This window comes from Herpailurus yagouaroundi, unplaced genomic scaffold (genome assembly GCF_014898765.1).
Source record: "Herpailurus yagouaroundi ecotype Mexico unplaced genomic scaffold, PumYag 189, whole genome shotgun sequence".
Lineage (NCBI taxonomy): Eukaryota > Metazoa > Chordata > Mammalia > Carnivora > Felidae > Herpailurus > Herpailurus yagouaroundi.
In genome coordinates this window covers 615,184-629,672 of record NW_024412420.1, presented here as the reverse complement: position 1 = coordinate 629,672, position 14,489 = coordinate 615,184, and the positions used below count along the sequence as shown (strand labels likewise).

At 46.1% G+C, this 14,489-nt stretch overlaps 1 protein-coding gene across 2 annotated transcripts in view; it reads right to left on the bottom strand.

The window, feature by feature from the left end:
* CHCT1 (CHD1 helical C-terminal domain containing 1) overlaps positions 1–13,933 on the bottom strand; it is a 73,858-nt gene extending 59,925 nt beyond the window's left edge. The window contains exons 1-6 of one of the 2 annotated variants that reach the window (XM_040496919.1): positions 13,782–13,933; positions 12,547–12,648; positions 12,114–12,289; positions 11,543–11,642; positions 6,991–7,186; positions 3,810–4,084 (exon numbers count right to left, since the gene is read on the bottom strand). In XM_040496919.1, coding sequence (XP_040352853.1) covers positions 3,999–4,084; positions 6,991–7,186; positions 11,543–11,642; positions 12,114–12,289; positions 12,547–12,648; positions 13,782–13,832 — 711 coding nt within the window. In that variant the 5' untranslated portion in view covers positions 13,833–13,933 and the 3' untranslated portion in view covers positions 3,810–3,998. Of the gene's footprint in view, positions 1–3,809; positions 4,085–6,990; positions 7,187–11,542; positions 11,643–12,113; positions 12,290–12,546; positions 12,649–13,781 lie in introns of those variants that run through there. The other variant, XM_040496920.1, reaches the window with a different exon arrangement.
* Positions 13,934–14,489: the final 556 nt, after the last annotated feature.

Here is a 14,489-nt window from a genome sequence, read left to right as displayed (position 1 = left end):
TCAGCTGTGCCAGCCTCTAAGCTGTGCTTAGCTGTTTTCTTCTCTATAATGGGGCAGAGTCTCTCCCACAAGCTTGTCATGAAGATCCAATGCGAATGCATACAAAGCCTTTTGCCATCTGTGCTGAGTTACATGCATTTGTGGTAGTGTTATAGGAAGAGGAGGCTGCCAGCTGACTCCTGTAGCCTGGAATAGGAGTGGGTCAGGCAGTGATCAATCAGTATATCTGTGGTCGGGAGCCTCTTCCCTTTAAGACTTTAGGGAAAGTATCCACTATTCTCTAGGGAAGGGACTCTCCTTGAAGGCTGCCTGGTCTGGCTATCAGTGAGGCAGTTTCCCCACAGTAGACTACCCCTACGGCACTATAGGCCCCTGCACCTCCAAATAACCTTCCCCAGCCACCTGCTTCTGGTGTCTCCAAGTCCAGCTTAGAGAGTCATACTTTATGCAGAGATATGTTAACTAAGAAAATACGAATTATCCTAGAAGCAATACATTAAGCATTTTGAGTTGAGTGATACAAGCATTTTGGCCAAGAGCAAGGAGAGCACGTGTCATTGGTGTATGGGAGGTGGCCGCATGACACATGTATGTATGGCCAGTAGGCATCAAGTCTGAATTCTAGTCCCAGTTCTGGTGTTTGACTTACTGTCCAAACTTGGAGAAGTCAACCTTTCTTCTTGGGCCCTTTTTCCCCCCTCTGAACCAGGAAGTGTTTGGACTAAATGCTCTAGTTTGATTTGTTAGTTCATTCTTTAATTCATTCTACAAATGTTTATTAAGTACGTACTCTGGGCTGGGTCCTGTTGTAATTGCTTGGCATATAGCAATGAACAAAACAGACAACTCTGCCCTTGTGGAACTTACATGTTAGTGGGAGGATACCATCAATAAATAAGAAATATAATCATTATATTATATAATATTTGAGAGGTATATGTGTCTTAGGAAAATAAAAATAGACTAAGGGATACTCAGAATGTGTGTAGTTGTTGGAATTTAAAAGGCTCCACTGAGAAGGTAACATTTGAACAGAGATTTGAAGGCAATGAAGGAGTTAGCCAACTGGGTATCTTAGGAAAGAACATTCCAGATGGAGGAAATGGCCAGTGAACAGGCCCTGAGGCAGGAGTATCTTGACAAGTATGAGAAAAGAATGAGTTCAGAGAGGTAACATAATGGACAGTGGGAATATATCATAGTAGGCCTTATAGGCCCTTGAAAAATCTTTGGATTTTAATCTGCATGAGATGAAGAGCTGTTGGAGGGTTTTATTCCTTTGTTTTAATATTTTTGTAGAGCAGTTGTAAGTCCACAGCATATCTGAGCAAAAGATTCAGAGATTTCTCATATACCACTGTTCCCACACACGCATCGTCTCCCCCATTATCCACACCCCCACCAGAGTGATACATCTGTTATAGTGACACATCCTCACCCAAAGTGCCTAGTCTACACTAGGGTTCACTCTTGATATTGCCCGTTTTATGGGTTTGGGCACATGTATAATGACATGTATCCACCATTCTAGTATCACACTCAGTATTTTCACTGGCCTAAAAATCCTCTGCGCTGTTTGGAGGGTTTGGAGTGAAGCAATGTTATGTGATGTTCGTTTTTGGAATTATGAGACCTCACTAAATTTGAGGAAAGAGTTAAGAGGGCTCAAAAACCAAGACTGTTGCCTATTTTGCCTTCAGGGATCCTGCTGGTCCCCAGGCTGATATAAAGTTCCCCCCACTTCCTCCTGGTGTCTGCCTCTGCACATACCTTGCTATAGAATCCCATTATTCCTCTAGGGGGTGGTGCTGCCTCACACACAGGACACCTCCCTGTTTTCATCCGTTCCCAGAACCACTGGCCCTTTTCCTGGGACCTTGTCAGTGAAATCACTCAGGAGTAGAGAAAACTGGAGCACCCCCTCCCCATCATCAGGGACACCCTCCAGCTTGCTCGCCTTCTCTGGCAAATCCTCCCTGCTTTGTTAGGACTGTCAGGGACCAATGGAGTGAGGCTGGCCTGCAGACCTGTGCCTCAGTACTCTTCATCTTGCCATTTCAGGGAGGCGATGAGTGTGAAGAACAAAGAGAGAGCTGGGGCCTTCTTTCATGCATTATCATTTAAGCTTTTTAATGTTTATCGTTTATCATTTTATCATTTAAACATTTTGATGATATTCACTCATGAAGACAAATCGAGGGAAGGGAGAAGAAAGGGTCACACACATATGTTCTGGTCCTACCCCCTCCAAGGCAGCACTGGGCATTGTCTGCTGCTGCCTCAGGCAGAGTTCCGACTCTGCCGCGTTTTCAGAAAACGATTGCACCTGCTTCTCTTCCTGGAGTTGAAAACCATCTACAAAAAATCTACCATCTTCACTTCCTCCTCCTCCCTCCCTATCTCTCACATCTGTCACCTAAAATTGTCAATTTTATTCTATCTAATGTTACAAATGTACTCATCCCCCTTTTATGCACACCTTCATTGACTTTGTATATCCCCAAGGTAGCAAATATGAAAAGCCAGAAGAGTCAAATGGGTGATACAACTGGGTGAAGAAGGTCAGCGTGTGACGCAAGAGAGAGGGGGTGGAGACTGTGGTGAACTAGAAAGAATATCAGTGAAACCTGAGCAATTGTTTCTGAGCTCCAGCCTCGCGCGGTCATGTGGGAAGACACATCCAAGTGGGGCAAGTTTTTAAAAACCAGAAATCTGTTGTTGTTGTTGTTGTTGTTTTGAGAGAGAGGGAGAGAGCACAAACGTGAGAGGGGCAGAGAGAGAGGGAGATACCGAATCTGAAGCAGGCTCCCGGATGTGAGCTGTCTGCCCAGAGCCTGACGTGGGGCTCGAACCCATGAAACGTGAGATCATAATCTGAGCCAAAGTCGGACATTCAACTGACTGAGCCACCCAGGCGACCCTGTTGCTGTTTGTTGTTTGTTTTTTAATTTTTTAATGTTTTTGTTTATTTTTGAGAGAGAATAAGAGAGAGCATGAGCAGGGAGCAGGCAGAGAGAGAGAGAGAGAGACACAGTATCCAAAGCAGGCTACAGGCTGAGCCATCAGCACAGAGCCTGACGCAGGGCTCGAACTCATGAACTGTGAAATAATGACCTGAACTGAAGTCGGATGCTTAACTGACTGAGCCACCAAGGTGCCCCTGTTTGTTGTTTTTAAGGTGAAATGTACCAAGTTAATATTGGCAACTAATTTTTTTTTTTTAATTTTAAACAGTAAGTAGACCACCACAACAGGCTAACTAACACATCAGTGGTCTGAATTCAGCATGCAGCTGCTGACTTTTGACCACCAGTTTGAACCATCATCCCAGCTAAGGCTACTGATATGATTTCTTCTTTGGTCTCTGGCCTTCACCCTCTCTCACTTCCATGCACTGTGCTCACTGCCTCCGGAGCATCTCCCCAATCGCCAGGTCACATCAGCTCATTCCACTGCTTGACACCTCCCTTACCTCTCTCCCCCCAGGTTATCCAGGAGACCAAGTCCAGACAACTGAGGCAGACTGCCAGACTTCTCCCTTTCTGCTGCAAGGCCCCCTCCACTCTCCACTGTGCTCTCCCCTGGCACACATCACTCCTTTGTCACCTGCCGAGGTTTCCCTGTGCACCTCTATTCAGCCTGTTGTAATGTCTATTCATGTGTGTCTCCTGCACTAGAGTATGATGGTGATCACTTCTTATTCATCTGTGTTATTCATCTGTGTTATTCATACCTGCCAATCAGAAGGTAGCTGGCAAACATTTTTTAAATAAATTAAAAAGACGAATGAATGATGATTGTTAGCCAAGTAAGGTAGAACTGTCTTAAGGTTGTTTATTTCCCGCCCCATTTATACGTAACTAAGACCTGAGCATCCTTCTGATAAAGACAGTTTTCTTCTTTCCTTTCATTGGTCCCAGCCCCCAGGGTGCAGAGGTGTTGAAGACAAGTGCTCTGGGACCCAGGGCAAGCTGGCCCTCTGTTCTAGCCTGATGTTCTTATGGGCAGGTCTCTGGAGTCTCTGGGGCTTCCTTAATTCTCTTATTCTTGAGTTTTGTTTTGTGAGGAAGTTTCCTTAGAGAATCTGAAAAGGGAAGGTCAAACACAGTCCTGATAACATCACAAAGAGTAAGAGAATCTCAGGCTGTAACATTCGGGGGATATGGTAAGGACAGAAAGGAAGAACAACACAATCTTATCTTAACTTGCAACCTATGTCCCTCTTTTCTCAAAGAACCCTGTGGCAGAGGAAGATGGTATCACCCTAATTTACAGATGAAGGATCTCACCCAAGCACAGAGTAAGGAAATAGCCCACCCAAAGCCCAAGGCAAGTTAGGGGCACAGTCAGGACTATACCATGTGTCTTGACTCTGATTCTTCCCCGCACCCCTCTCAGGTTTCATGCCCCAGGTCCCAGGACTTTGCTGCTAGACTGTTTGCAAACACCACCGCCATCTTTTTTCGTAAAAACGGACTTATGAACATAGAGTCAAAGAAACACCACATGGGATACATTTAATATCACGAATAGACTCAGTGATTGACCTTACTTAGCCCATTCCTGGTGGGCCCGCCAAATAGTGCGTGTTTTGTCATATTACCACAATGTGAAGAACACAACCTCGGCTCTAATGTATCCCAAACAAATGTTTAATGTGAATTCACCAAGACTTTTTATCTAAAGAGGAACAAGCTTTAAAAGTGCCAAAAGGAAGCAACAAGAATCAAAAGTGGAACATTCGGCAGATCAGTGGCCTGATCTCCTCAACAAGTCAGGGTGTAAAAAAGAGGACATTGTTAGGTTAAAAGAGATGGAAGGGGCATAACCAGGGCAATGCATGCTTGAGAAATCAGCGCAAAAAATATCTTTGACTACTTGGAAAATTTGAATATGAAGTATTTAATCCAACAATGAGATGAAATGAAAACGTTGACATGGAAGGTTGATCTAATTAACTGAAAAAAGCAAATTCCAAGCAAAATCCTATACGCAGCGAGGTCTCATTTGGCTAAAATACAGGTATTTATATGCATAAAAAACATCTGGAAAGTGCTAGCAGTAGTGATAACAATGTGGTGTTTATATTTGCTTATTTTTGTTTATCGGTATTACCCAATTTTCTATGCTATGCTTATGTTTATAGGTAGGAATAAAATGTTATTTTAAGAATTACATTAAAAAAAAAAAAAGAATTACATGAAAGCCAAAGTTCTTAACCTACCATGCAAGGCTTTTTCCTATTACCCGCCCACCCCCCCACCCCCGCAGACCCTTCCATCCTCCCCTCCTCCCCATCCTGCACTTCTCCAACCTGCTCTTCCATTCACCTCCAGGCTCCGGACTGTCCACTCATTGCCCCTCACCTCTGCCCACACCTTTCCTCTCTCCTCCTACTCTTCCTTCCCCCCTCCTCTCCTTTCCCTTTCTTTAAAGCCTGTCCCAGGGACGCCTGGGTGGCGCAGTCGGTTAAGCGTCCCACTTCAGCCAGGTCACGATCTCGCGGTCCGTGAGTTCGAGCCCCGCGTCGGGCTCTGGGCTGATGGCTCGGAGCCTGGAGCCTGTTTCCGATTCTGTGTCTCCCTCTCTCTCTGCCCCTCACCCATTCATGCTCTGTCTCTCTCTGTCCCAAAAAATAAATAAATGTTGAAAAAAAAATTTTACAAATAAAGCCTGTCCCAGAGTTACTTCCTCCAGTCAGCCTGTCCCACCCTTTGCCCTATGGCTTCAGATTGCTCATTTGTGCAAGGGGGACAATAATACCCTCCTCATGAGGATGTTGCAGGCGTTAAGTGAAATAAAGAGATACAGAGCACCTGGTACAGGGAAAGGCTGACCCAAAAGCCCAGACCTCACTTTCCTGATCTGATTCGTGAGCTGCTTGGCCTACATCATCTTAATGACGTCTTGGCCTTCATCCCATTGTATGTTTTGCTTTCTCAATTTAAACTGCAGGCACCAGGGCCAAGGACCCTCACAGAGCCCAGACAGGGCTCTGGGTCTCTGGAATTGCCTAACTCGTGACCACCGCCCCCTCCCTATTCTCACTCCTGCTCTCCCACTCGGTGCAGCTATGACTGGTGGAAGAGGCCCCGAGAGCTGCTGGCCTGCATCAGCCCCAGGCAGCCTGACCCTCAGAGGAGCACCTGGTTCCAATTTAGGACCACACTTTGAGGTCCTAGGCCACCCTGTTTGCCTTTACTTTCTCCCCCAATAGCTAAGCAAGAGCAGCTAACTGGGGTCCCCGGAGCCAGATCCGGAAGAGGGAGGGGTAAGTGGCTCTCACATCTCTTTGCACCTCAGTGCACAGGAGGGGGCCTTCGTAGGTTCCAACCTTGGCTGGGACCCCTCGCTGGAAAGTCTGTCCCTAACCCCACAGCCTCCGTCCAGTGCACCAAGCGGTGCAATCACTGCAGAGACCAAAGCTGCTGGGAAGGCCATCCCCAGTCCATCTGACTCGACTTTCTCCCGGCCTTGGGAATGAACCACTCCCTTAGCCCGTAGCCACCTGAAACAGGGAGTAGGCACCCTGCCTCTGTTTGAAGCCCCCACTCTTGGCTGCTAGACTGTCTCTGCTTCTAGTCTTGTGGGAAAGTGCCTTCATTTAAACTGTTAACTGAAAAATGCAGGAACCAAAACTATATATCACAAGACCTCCAGAGGGAAATCATACAGAACACTGAAGGCAACACACCCAAATGTTACCTGTCATGGTCTCTGGGTAATGGGTGATTTTCCCCTCTTGGGTTTTATACTTATCTGTACATTTCAAACTTTCTATGATAAACATGCCTGCAGGGAGGGGGACAAAACAGAGAAAAGAAAAAAGTGCAGAAGAGGAAGGAGAATGGACAGAAAGAGAAATGGAGGGCTAAAAAGAAGAAGTGTCAGGCTGCTGGGAGCGGGGGGCGGGGGTGGTGGTAGGGGGCATGTGGCACCGCGGGTGAGACCCCTCCTCCAGACATGGTTCCCACATGGAAGGGGCATTACCTTTCATGACCTGGATCTGGGATCTTGGCTCCCCCAGCAGGGAGGCCTCTCGGCCAGGGGCCTGCATTTTGGACAGCCTCTCCTTCATGCCGCTGATGTTGCCGTGCAGCCCCCAGGCACTGCAGAGCTTGGGCAGACGGTTTTCCTGGTTGGCCAGCAAGGAGCTCTCCAGGGTGTACAGGGGACAGAACGCCACCTGCAATGGGCCCGTAATGTTTAGAGAGTATGGAGAAGACAGGCCCCACACTCCAGAGCCCAAGCCCTGCCCTTGTTAGGAGATTACTGTGGTCTGGCTGCAGCTCACACGTGCCTAGTCAGCAGGAACAAAGGGTCACAGATGTGGGAGAGAAACAGAGACACTGAGGCCAGGCTGCCAACTGTCTTTTATTGGGTGGTTCTTTACTTTGATATACGTCCTCCAACTCTTAGCGTTGTAGTATCTTTTTCTGTTCAAGTTTGTATTCAAATTCTAGTTAGCTGGGGCTCCTGGGTGGGTCAGTTTAAGCATCCGACTTCGGCTCAGGTCATGATCTCATGGTTTGTGAGTTTGAGCCCTGCATTGGGCTCTCTGCTGTCAGCACAGAGCCCGCTTCAGATCCTCTCTCCCACTCTCTCTCTGCTCCTCTCTCCCAAAATAAATAAACATTAAAAAAAATTTTAATAAATAAATAAATTCTGTTTAGTTAACATATAGTGTGGTATTAGTTTCAGGAGTAGAATTTAGTGATTTGTCACTTACATATAAGACCCAGTGCCCATCACAATAAATACCCTCCTTAATACCCATCACCCATCTAGCCTGTCCCCCACCCACCTCCCCTCCAACAAACAACCCTCAGTTTGTTCTCTATAGTTAAGAGTCTTAGGTTTGCCTCTCTTTTTTTTTCCTTTCCCACATGTTCATCTGTTTTTATTTATTTATTTATTTTGTTTATTTTTGAGAGATTGAGAGACAGAGCTTGAGTGGGTGAAGGGCCAGAGAGAGGGAGACACAGAATCCGAAGCAGGCTCCAGGCTCTGAGCTGTCAGCACAGAGCCCGACACCGGGCTTTGAATTCACGAATAGGGAGATCATTACCTGAGCCGAAGCCAGACATTTAACCAACTGAGCCACCCAGTCTTCCCTCATCTGTTTTGTTTCTTAAATTCCACGAGTGAGGGGCGCCTGGGTGGCTCAGTCAGTTGGGCGTCCAACTTCTGCTCAGGTCATGATCTCCCAGTTCCTGAGTTCGAGCCCCTAGTCGGGCTCTGTGCTGACCACTCAGGGTCTGGAGTCTGCTTCATATTCCGTGTCTCCCTTTCTCTCTGCTCTTCCCCCACTATGTTCTGTCTCTCTTCCCTTCAAAAATAAACATTATTATTTTTTAAGTTATTTATTTATTTTGAGAGAGAATGAGAGAGGGAGCATGAGCAGGAGAGGGACAGAGAGGGAGGGAGAGGGGGAGAAAGAATCCCAAGCAGGCCTTGCACTGTCAGCATAGAGCCCAGTGCAGGGCTTGGTCTAACAAACCATGAGATCATGACCAGAGCCAAAATGAAGAGTCAGATACTTAACCAACTGAGCCACCCAGGTGCCCCCCAAAATAAACAAACTTAAAAAAAAAATTCCACGAGTGAAATCTTATGGTAGTCTTTCTCGGACTGACTTATTCCACTTAGCATAATACACTCTAGCTCCATCCATATCATCACAAATGTAAGATTTCATTCTTTTCTATGACTAATATTCCATTGTGTATATGTACCACATCTCCTTTATCCATTCATTAGTCACTGGACATTTGGGCTCTTTCCACAGTTTGGCTATTGTTGATAATGCTGCTATAAACTTCAGGGTGCATGCCCCCTTCAAATCTGTATTTTTGTATTCTTTGGTAAAACACCTAGTAGTGTAACTGCTGGAACGTATGGCAGTTCTATTTTTAACTTTTTGAGGAACCTCCATACTGTTTTCCAGAGTGGCTGCACCAATTTGCATTCCCACCAACAATGTAAGAGATCCCCTTTCTCCGCATCCTCGCCAACACCTGTTGTTTCCTGTGTTGTTAATTTTGGACATTCTGACAGGTGTGAGCTGATAACCTCATTGTAGTTTTGATTTGTATTTCCCTGATGATGAGTGATGTTGAGCATTTTTTTCATGTGTGTATTAGTCTAGAATTACAGCGTCTTACGCATTTCTTTGTAATGAAACAATGGTACTTATTTTAAAGTCCTTGACAAAATTAAAATTGAGAAACTGAAAATATCTTTTGAGATTTTCCTGGCCAGTGAAATCCAGGTATCACTAAAATGGCAACTCCTTGTATTCAGAGGAGGAATCACTGAAACGACTCACCTATTCATGTTCAGAGGAAGAAATAGAGACCCAAGGGGGGAAAGGATTTCGTTAAAGCTGCCCAGCAAGAGTGAGGTGCCACAGTTAGAGGAGGGCTTTCCTCTGAACCAGATGTTTGAACCTGGCTCTTCCCTCTACTTGCTATGTGGTCTGGGTCAAGCTCTCTGCATTTGGTATCTTCATTTACACACTGTGAACACTATTTCTAGTTACCATGTAGGGTTACTTTTTTTTTTTTCCTAAATTGTTTACTTTTGAGAGAGAGAAACAGAGTGTGAGCAGGGGAGGGGCAGAGAGAGTGGGAGACAGAATCTGAAGCAGGCTCCAGGCTCTGAGCTGTTGGCACAGAGAGAGATTCAGGACTCAAACCCATGAGACATGAGATAATGACCTGAGCTGAGGTCGGACGCTTAACTGACTGAGCCACCCAGGTGCCCCAGGGTTACTTTTGAAGATCACGGGAGGGAACATAAAGTGCTGGAACATAGAAACTGTTACCCATGATTATTATTTTGAATTAGTGATTCTCAAAGTGTGCTCTGTGAGCCCCTGGGGGCCCCTGAAATATTTTGACCTCACTGACCCCCTGAAAAGTGGGGTCTACCCAAAGTGCAAGAGAGAAACCAATGGAGTCTAATGTAAGCCAGTGTGAAAAAGTCATTGATACAAATCTGAAAAGGCTACATACTGTGTGATTCCAACTATATGACATTCTGGAAAAAGTAAAAACATTGAGACAGTAAAAAGATCAATGACTGCCAGGAGTTTGGAGGGAAAGAATGAAAGGATGAAAACGTGGAGGACAGGGCATTTTAAGGCAGCAAAACTATTCTGTATGCTTTGTAATGGTGGATACATGTCATTATGCAGTTGTCAAAACCTATTGAATGTACAACACAAAGAGTGGGCCCTAATGTAAGCTACGGACATTATTTAGTTAATAATGTGTCAATACTGGATCACCAATGGTAACAAATGTACCTCTCTAATGCAAGATGCTAATAATAAGGAAAACAAGAGGGGGTAGTATATGGGAAACATCTGAACTTTCTACCCAATTTTTTTGTAAACCTAAAAGTGCTAAAAAAAGAAAAAGAAGTATTTTATAACGTTCATTCATATGGTTTCAGATTCCACATTGCTACTAAGTAGCTGCCACTTGTTGAGTTTTGGTGTGGTAGCAAAGAAAAATATACAGGGGCATCTGGATGGCTCAGCAGGTTAAGCGTCCAACTCTTGCTATCAGCTCAGGTGGCGATCTCACTATCATGAGAGTCGAGCCCCGCATTGGGCTATTCACCGAACATGGAGTCTGCTCTCTCCCTCTCTCTCTCTCTGCCCCTCTCCCTTGCTCTCTCTTTCTCTCAAAGTAAATAAATTAAAAAAATATATCCATAACTATCTGAAAATGCTAATAAAATATTCCTCTCTTCTCTATACAGTTGTGCAAGTCTGGGTTTTCATCATGTACTTAAGCCAAATCACATATCATAAGAGATTGTAGAAGCAGATATGAGAACACAGCTGAGCTGTCTTCTATTAAGCCAGACACTAAAGAGATTTGCAAAAATGTAAAACAATGCTATTCTTCTCACTAATTTTTTTGGTTTTGGAAAATACAGATATTTCTTGTAAAAATTATTTATGTTAAAATGTAGTGGGCTCCTTGCTTTTATTTTTAATTGGATTAGTAAGTACTTATTTTGAATTTTTTCTTTAGTTTTAATTTTGGATGAGGCAAATATCGATTGATATAACCTACATAAATGCTTTTGGGGCTTCTCAATGGTTTTAAGAGAGTGAACATGACCTGAAACCAAAATGTTTGAGAGTCACTGTTTTTGACCAAAGCCAGGCCAGGCTGTTGCTAGTCCTTGGAGCCTTCCCCAAGCTGGCTGTGCCTTTCTGCCTGGCCTCAACCGTCCCCACCTATAGCTCCTCAGGAAGGTCCCTGCCCTTGTTAACATCAGGGTGTTGGTGTGGAGAGTATCAAGAACTTGAAGTTGAGCCTCTGCCCTCTTTAGCCCCACTTCGCCCCCTATAGGGATAAAGGTAGGGGCAGTGGGGTCTTCCCCAGCCAGTGAGTGTGGAAATGACTGAAAGGATGCTGGTGGTATCAGAGGGACCCTCAGCCCCAGGCCTCCCCCCACAATCCAAGAATATACTAGCCAACCCTCAGCCAGGCCTGGGGAGGAGCTTTCCTGAGTGCCTCACCAGGAACTTGGCTGTCTGGTTGCTCTTGGTGTACTTGTAGAGCCTGCGAAGCTGTTTTGCCTCCAGTTCTGAGAAGAGAGAGACAAATCGCCAGAGCATCCTGCAGGGGAGAAACCAAGGCTGAGGGAGGCAGAGCACAGCCCCTCTCCCTTCAGCATTTGTCTTGTGTCCAGGACCCACCCAGGGAGAAATGGACCACATGCTGCCTCCTTGGATTTCGCTGGGGACGTGGAGAGGTGGAAATTTGCTAGACCTTGAATACCCCAACCTGGTGATGGGCACCCACACCACACAGCAGTTGTTCAATCAGAGGTCATTCTCCAGAGTCAGGAGAGTCCTTTGTCCACTGTGTACGTAGCTGCCATGAAACAATGCTGCCCTGAGTAACTAGAGATCCCATTCTCTCCACCCCCTCTTCACCATGCTCACTCTAGGATCCTGACTCTTTCACATAAAGATGAAGGAATGAAGGACTCGGGGATCTTGACTGAGGTGGGACCTTGAATCGGGGGTGGGAAAGGTATGTGGCCCAGGAGTGGGAATAGTGGGAAGGGCAAGGAGGCTGCCCTACTTCCTCCAGTGCTTGATTTCCCAGGTTCGGCAGTAGTGTTGCAGAAAGGTGTTGATGTGGTCCCCTAGGGCCACCAGGCTCTGCTTCATGTACTTTAGCTTCTTCTTCTGGGGAAGGTCCCTGGGCAGGTACAACTTTCGCAGGAACTTCTTCAGTGGTCTTAGATATTCTTTACACTGAGGAGGCAACAGGTCAAGTGAGGGGTCATAGGAGAAAAGAGGCAGATGGGCAGCCCCAAGTAACCAGAAGCCTTTATGAGCCAGGAAGTGTTAAGCGGGTTAAGTAAGGAGGCTCCAGTCAAGCTCCTGCCCCACTTCCTTCCCAAGAGCATGACACGTGGGACAATAAGCTATGGTTCTGAGGCCTGCCAATTCTGATCCAGGTCTCCTGACCTGTAGGGAACAAGAGACAGGGTCCTGGGCTGGCCCCTTACAATTTTGAAGGTGTCCTGGTCCAGACCCTTGGCATGGCGTACAAGTGAGTCTCCAGAAGGGGTGGTGCGGGAGCTCTTCTCTAAGTAGGGTGCATCTGTCACCTGGGAAGAAGCAGGAGGCAATGGTCAGCTGGGGAGCTTAGGCAGGTGCTCTTGAGGGGCAGTGCTAGGCAACCAGTGGTCCAAATTCCAGCCAAAGCCCTTCTCCATTTTCCCTGAGGACCCTTTCTTGGCCCAGTCCTGAAGCGGTAAGCCCTAGGAAAGAAACCCATCCCTGAACATCCCTGCTTAGGAAACCTAGAATGCCCTACCCATTTCTTTTATAATAATTATAGCACAGAATAGTAGTCAATTGTACAAATCACTTGATAAACATGAACTCATTTTATTCTCCCACAAATTCTGTGAGGTTAGATATCATTATCCCTGGTTACAGATAAGAACACTTTGAGGCGCCAAGAGATGTAAGAAACTCCTTGGGGGGAGCAAGGAGTCATTTATTCATTCATTCAAACAAACATTTACTGAGTGCCTAAGCCCCAGGACCACCTCTAACCTTTAGCATCATGCCATGATAACAGGCACTCAGAAAACCATGTGACAGTGATGGTGATGAGGAGGAGATTTCTGACAGCAAAAGTGGGCCCCCCAAAAGCTGAAAATTAAGACAAAGTGACTACGAAATAATACTTAAAGTCAAAGCACAGGATTAAACTGACATGGTGAGATTTGCACCTGACCTTTCAAAAGCCTCTCAGAAAAGGGAGCATTAATTCTTGCTTGTGCTCAGGGGGAACAAGGAAGATCCCGGCCCAGACCACTCTGAAGGGAGAGACCAGGGAAACGGAGGAAAGTAGATGGAGAGAGTATGTATCTTAGGCTCCTCCAGGCCCCAGAGAGAGGGGACTCTGGCCGATCAACTCTATAAACACACCCCTCACACCACACAACCACACACACAGACCATGACACAAGTGTACACACACACACACACACACACACACACACGCCCTTGTGTCTCCATAACCAACAATCATCTTGCCAGGAATACACGTCTTTGATAAACTTGTGTTTGAATGAATTATCCTTTTGTTCTTTTGGTCTCTTGCTAACTCCTGTACATCAACATTTTTCCTTCTTCTTTCCTTCCCTTAATTTCATGTTCTCTGCTTTCCAAGACTAGCCTCTCAAGGACCTTCTTTCTTCCCTCCCTCACATCCCTCACCCCACTTCACCTTCTTTAGGGGCTTGTCTCCTTCACCCCCTTGCCCACTTGAGGTCTCCATCTCAACAGGTGCACTGGGGGGCTCCAGAGTGGCACTGCTTATATCCCCTCAGGCTTCTGACCTACTGCTTCTGTGACCTGAGTGTCTCAGCGGGTGGGCAGGTTGGCTCCAGAACTCAGAGTGAAACCATGGCAACTGCCAACACAGAGTCTAGCTCCCCTCCCCCTGCCAGGCCCTCATTCTTAGGGGTGGCCCATCCATCTTGTTCAACTGGGAACTGGAACAGGGAAGTGAGCAAGATGTGCCGGGTAGACCCAGGACTTTCTTAGAGCTCACAGCTGGCCAGGAGGGGCTGGCACCTCTTCTCCCAGGAGATCTGTCAGATGCTAGTGTTTGTGAACACTGGTAAGACTTGTGAAGTAATTTTCTTGCATGTGTACCATTCACAACTCCTCAGTCACACCGTGGGCTTCCTGAGATGAAGACCATGGTTTATAACATTTCTTTCTGGATTTGGGGCGAAGGACTAGAGGGTACACCAAGAGAATTGAATACAGTAAATCTCTACTGAGATCTTCTCTTCTACTCCTCTGTAGCCTCCAGGAAGTTAATAAGTCAATTGTGTTGGGTGTTTGTTGAAGAGTGGTGGTGTTTTGAGGGAGTGTGCAAAAAATACAAGTCACCAGGTATTATCTCAATTAATCCTCACAACAGTCT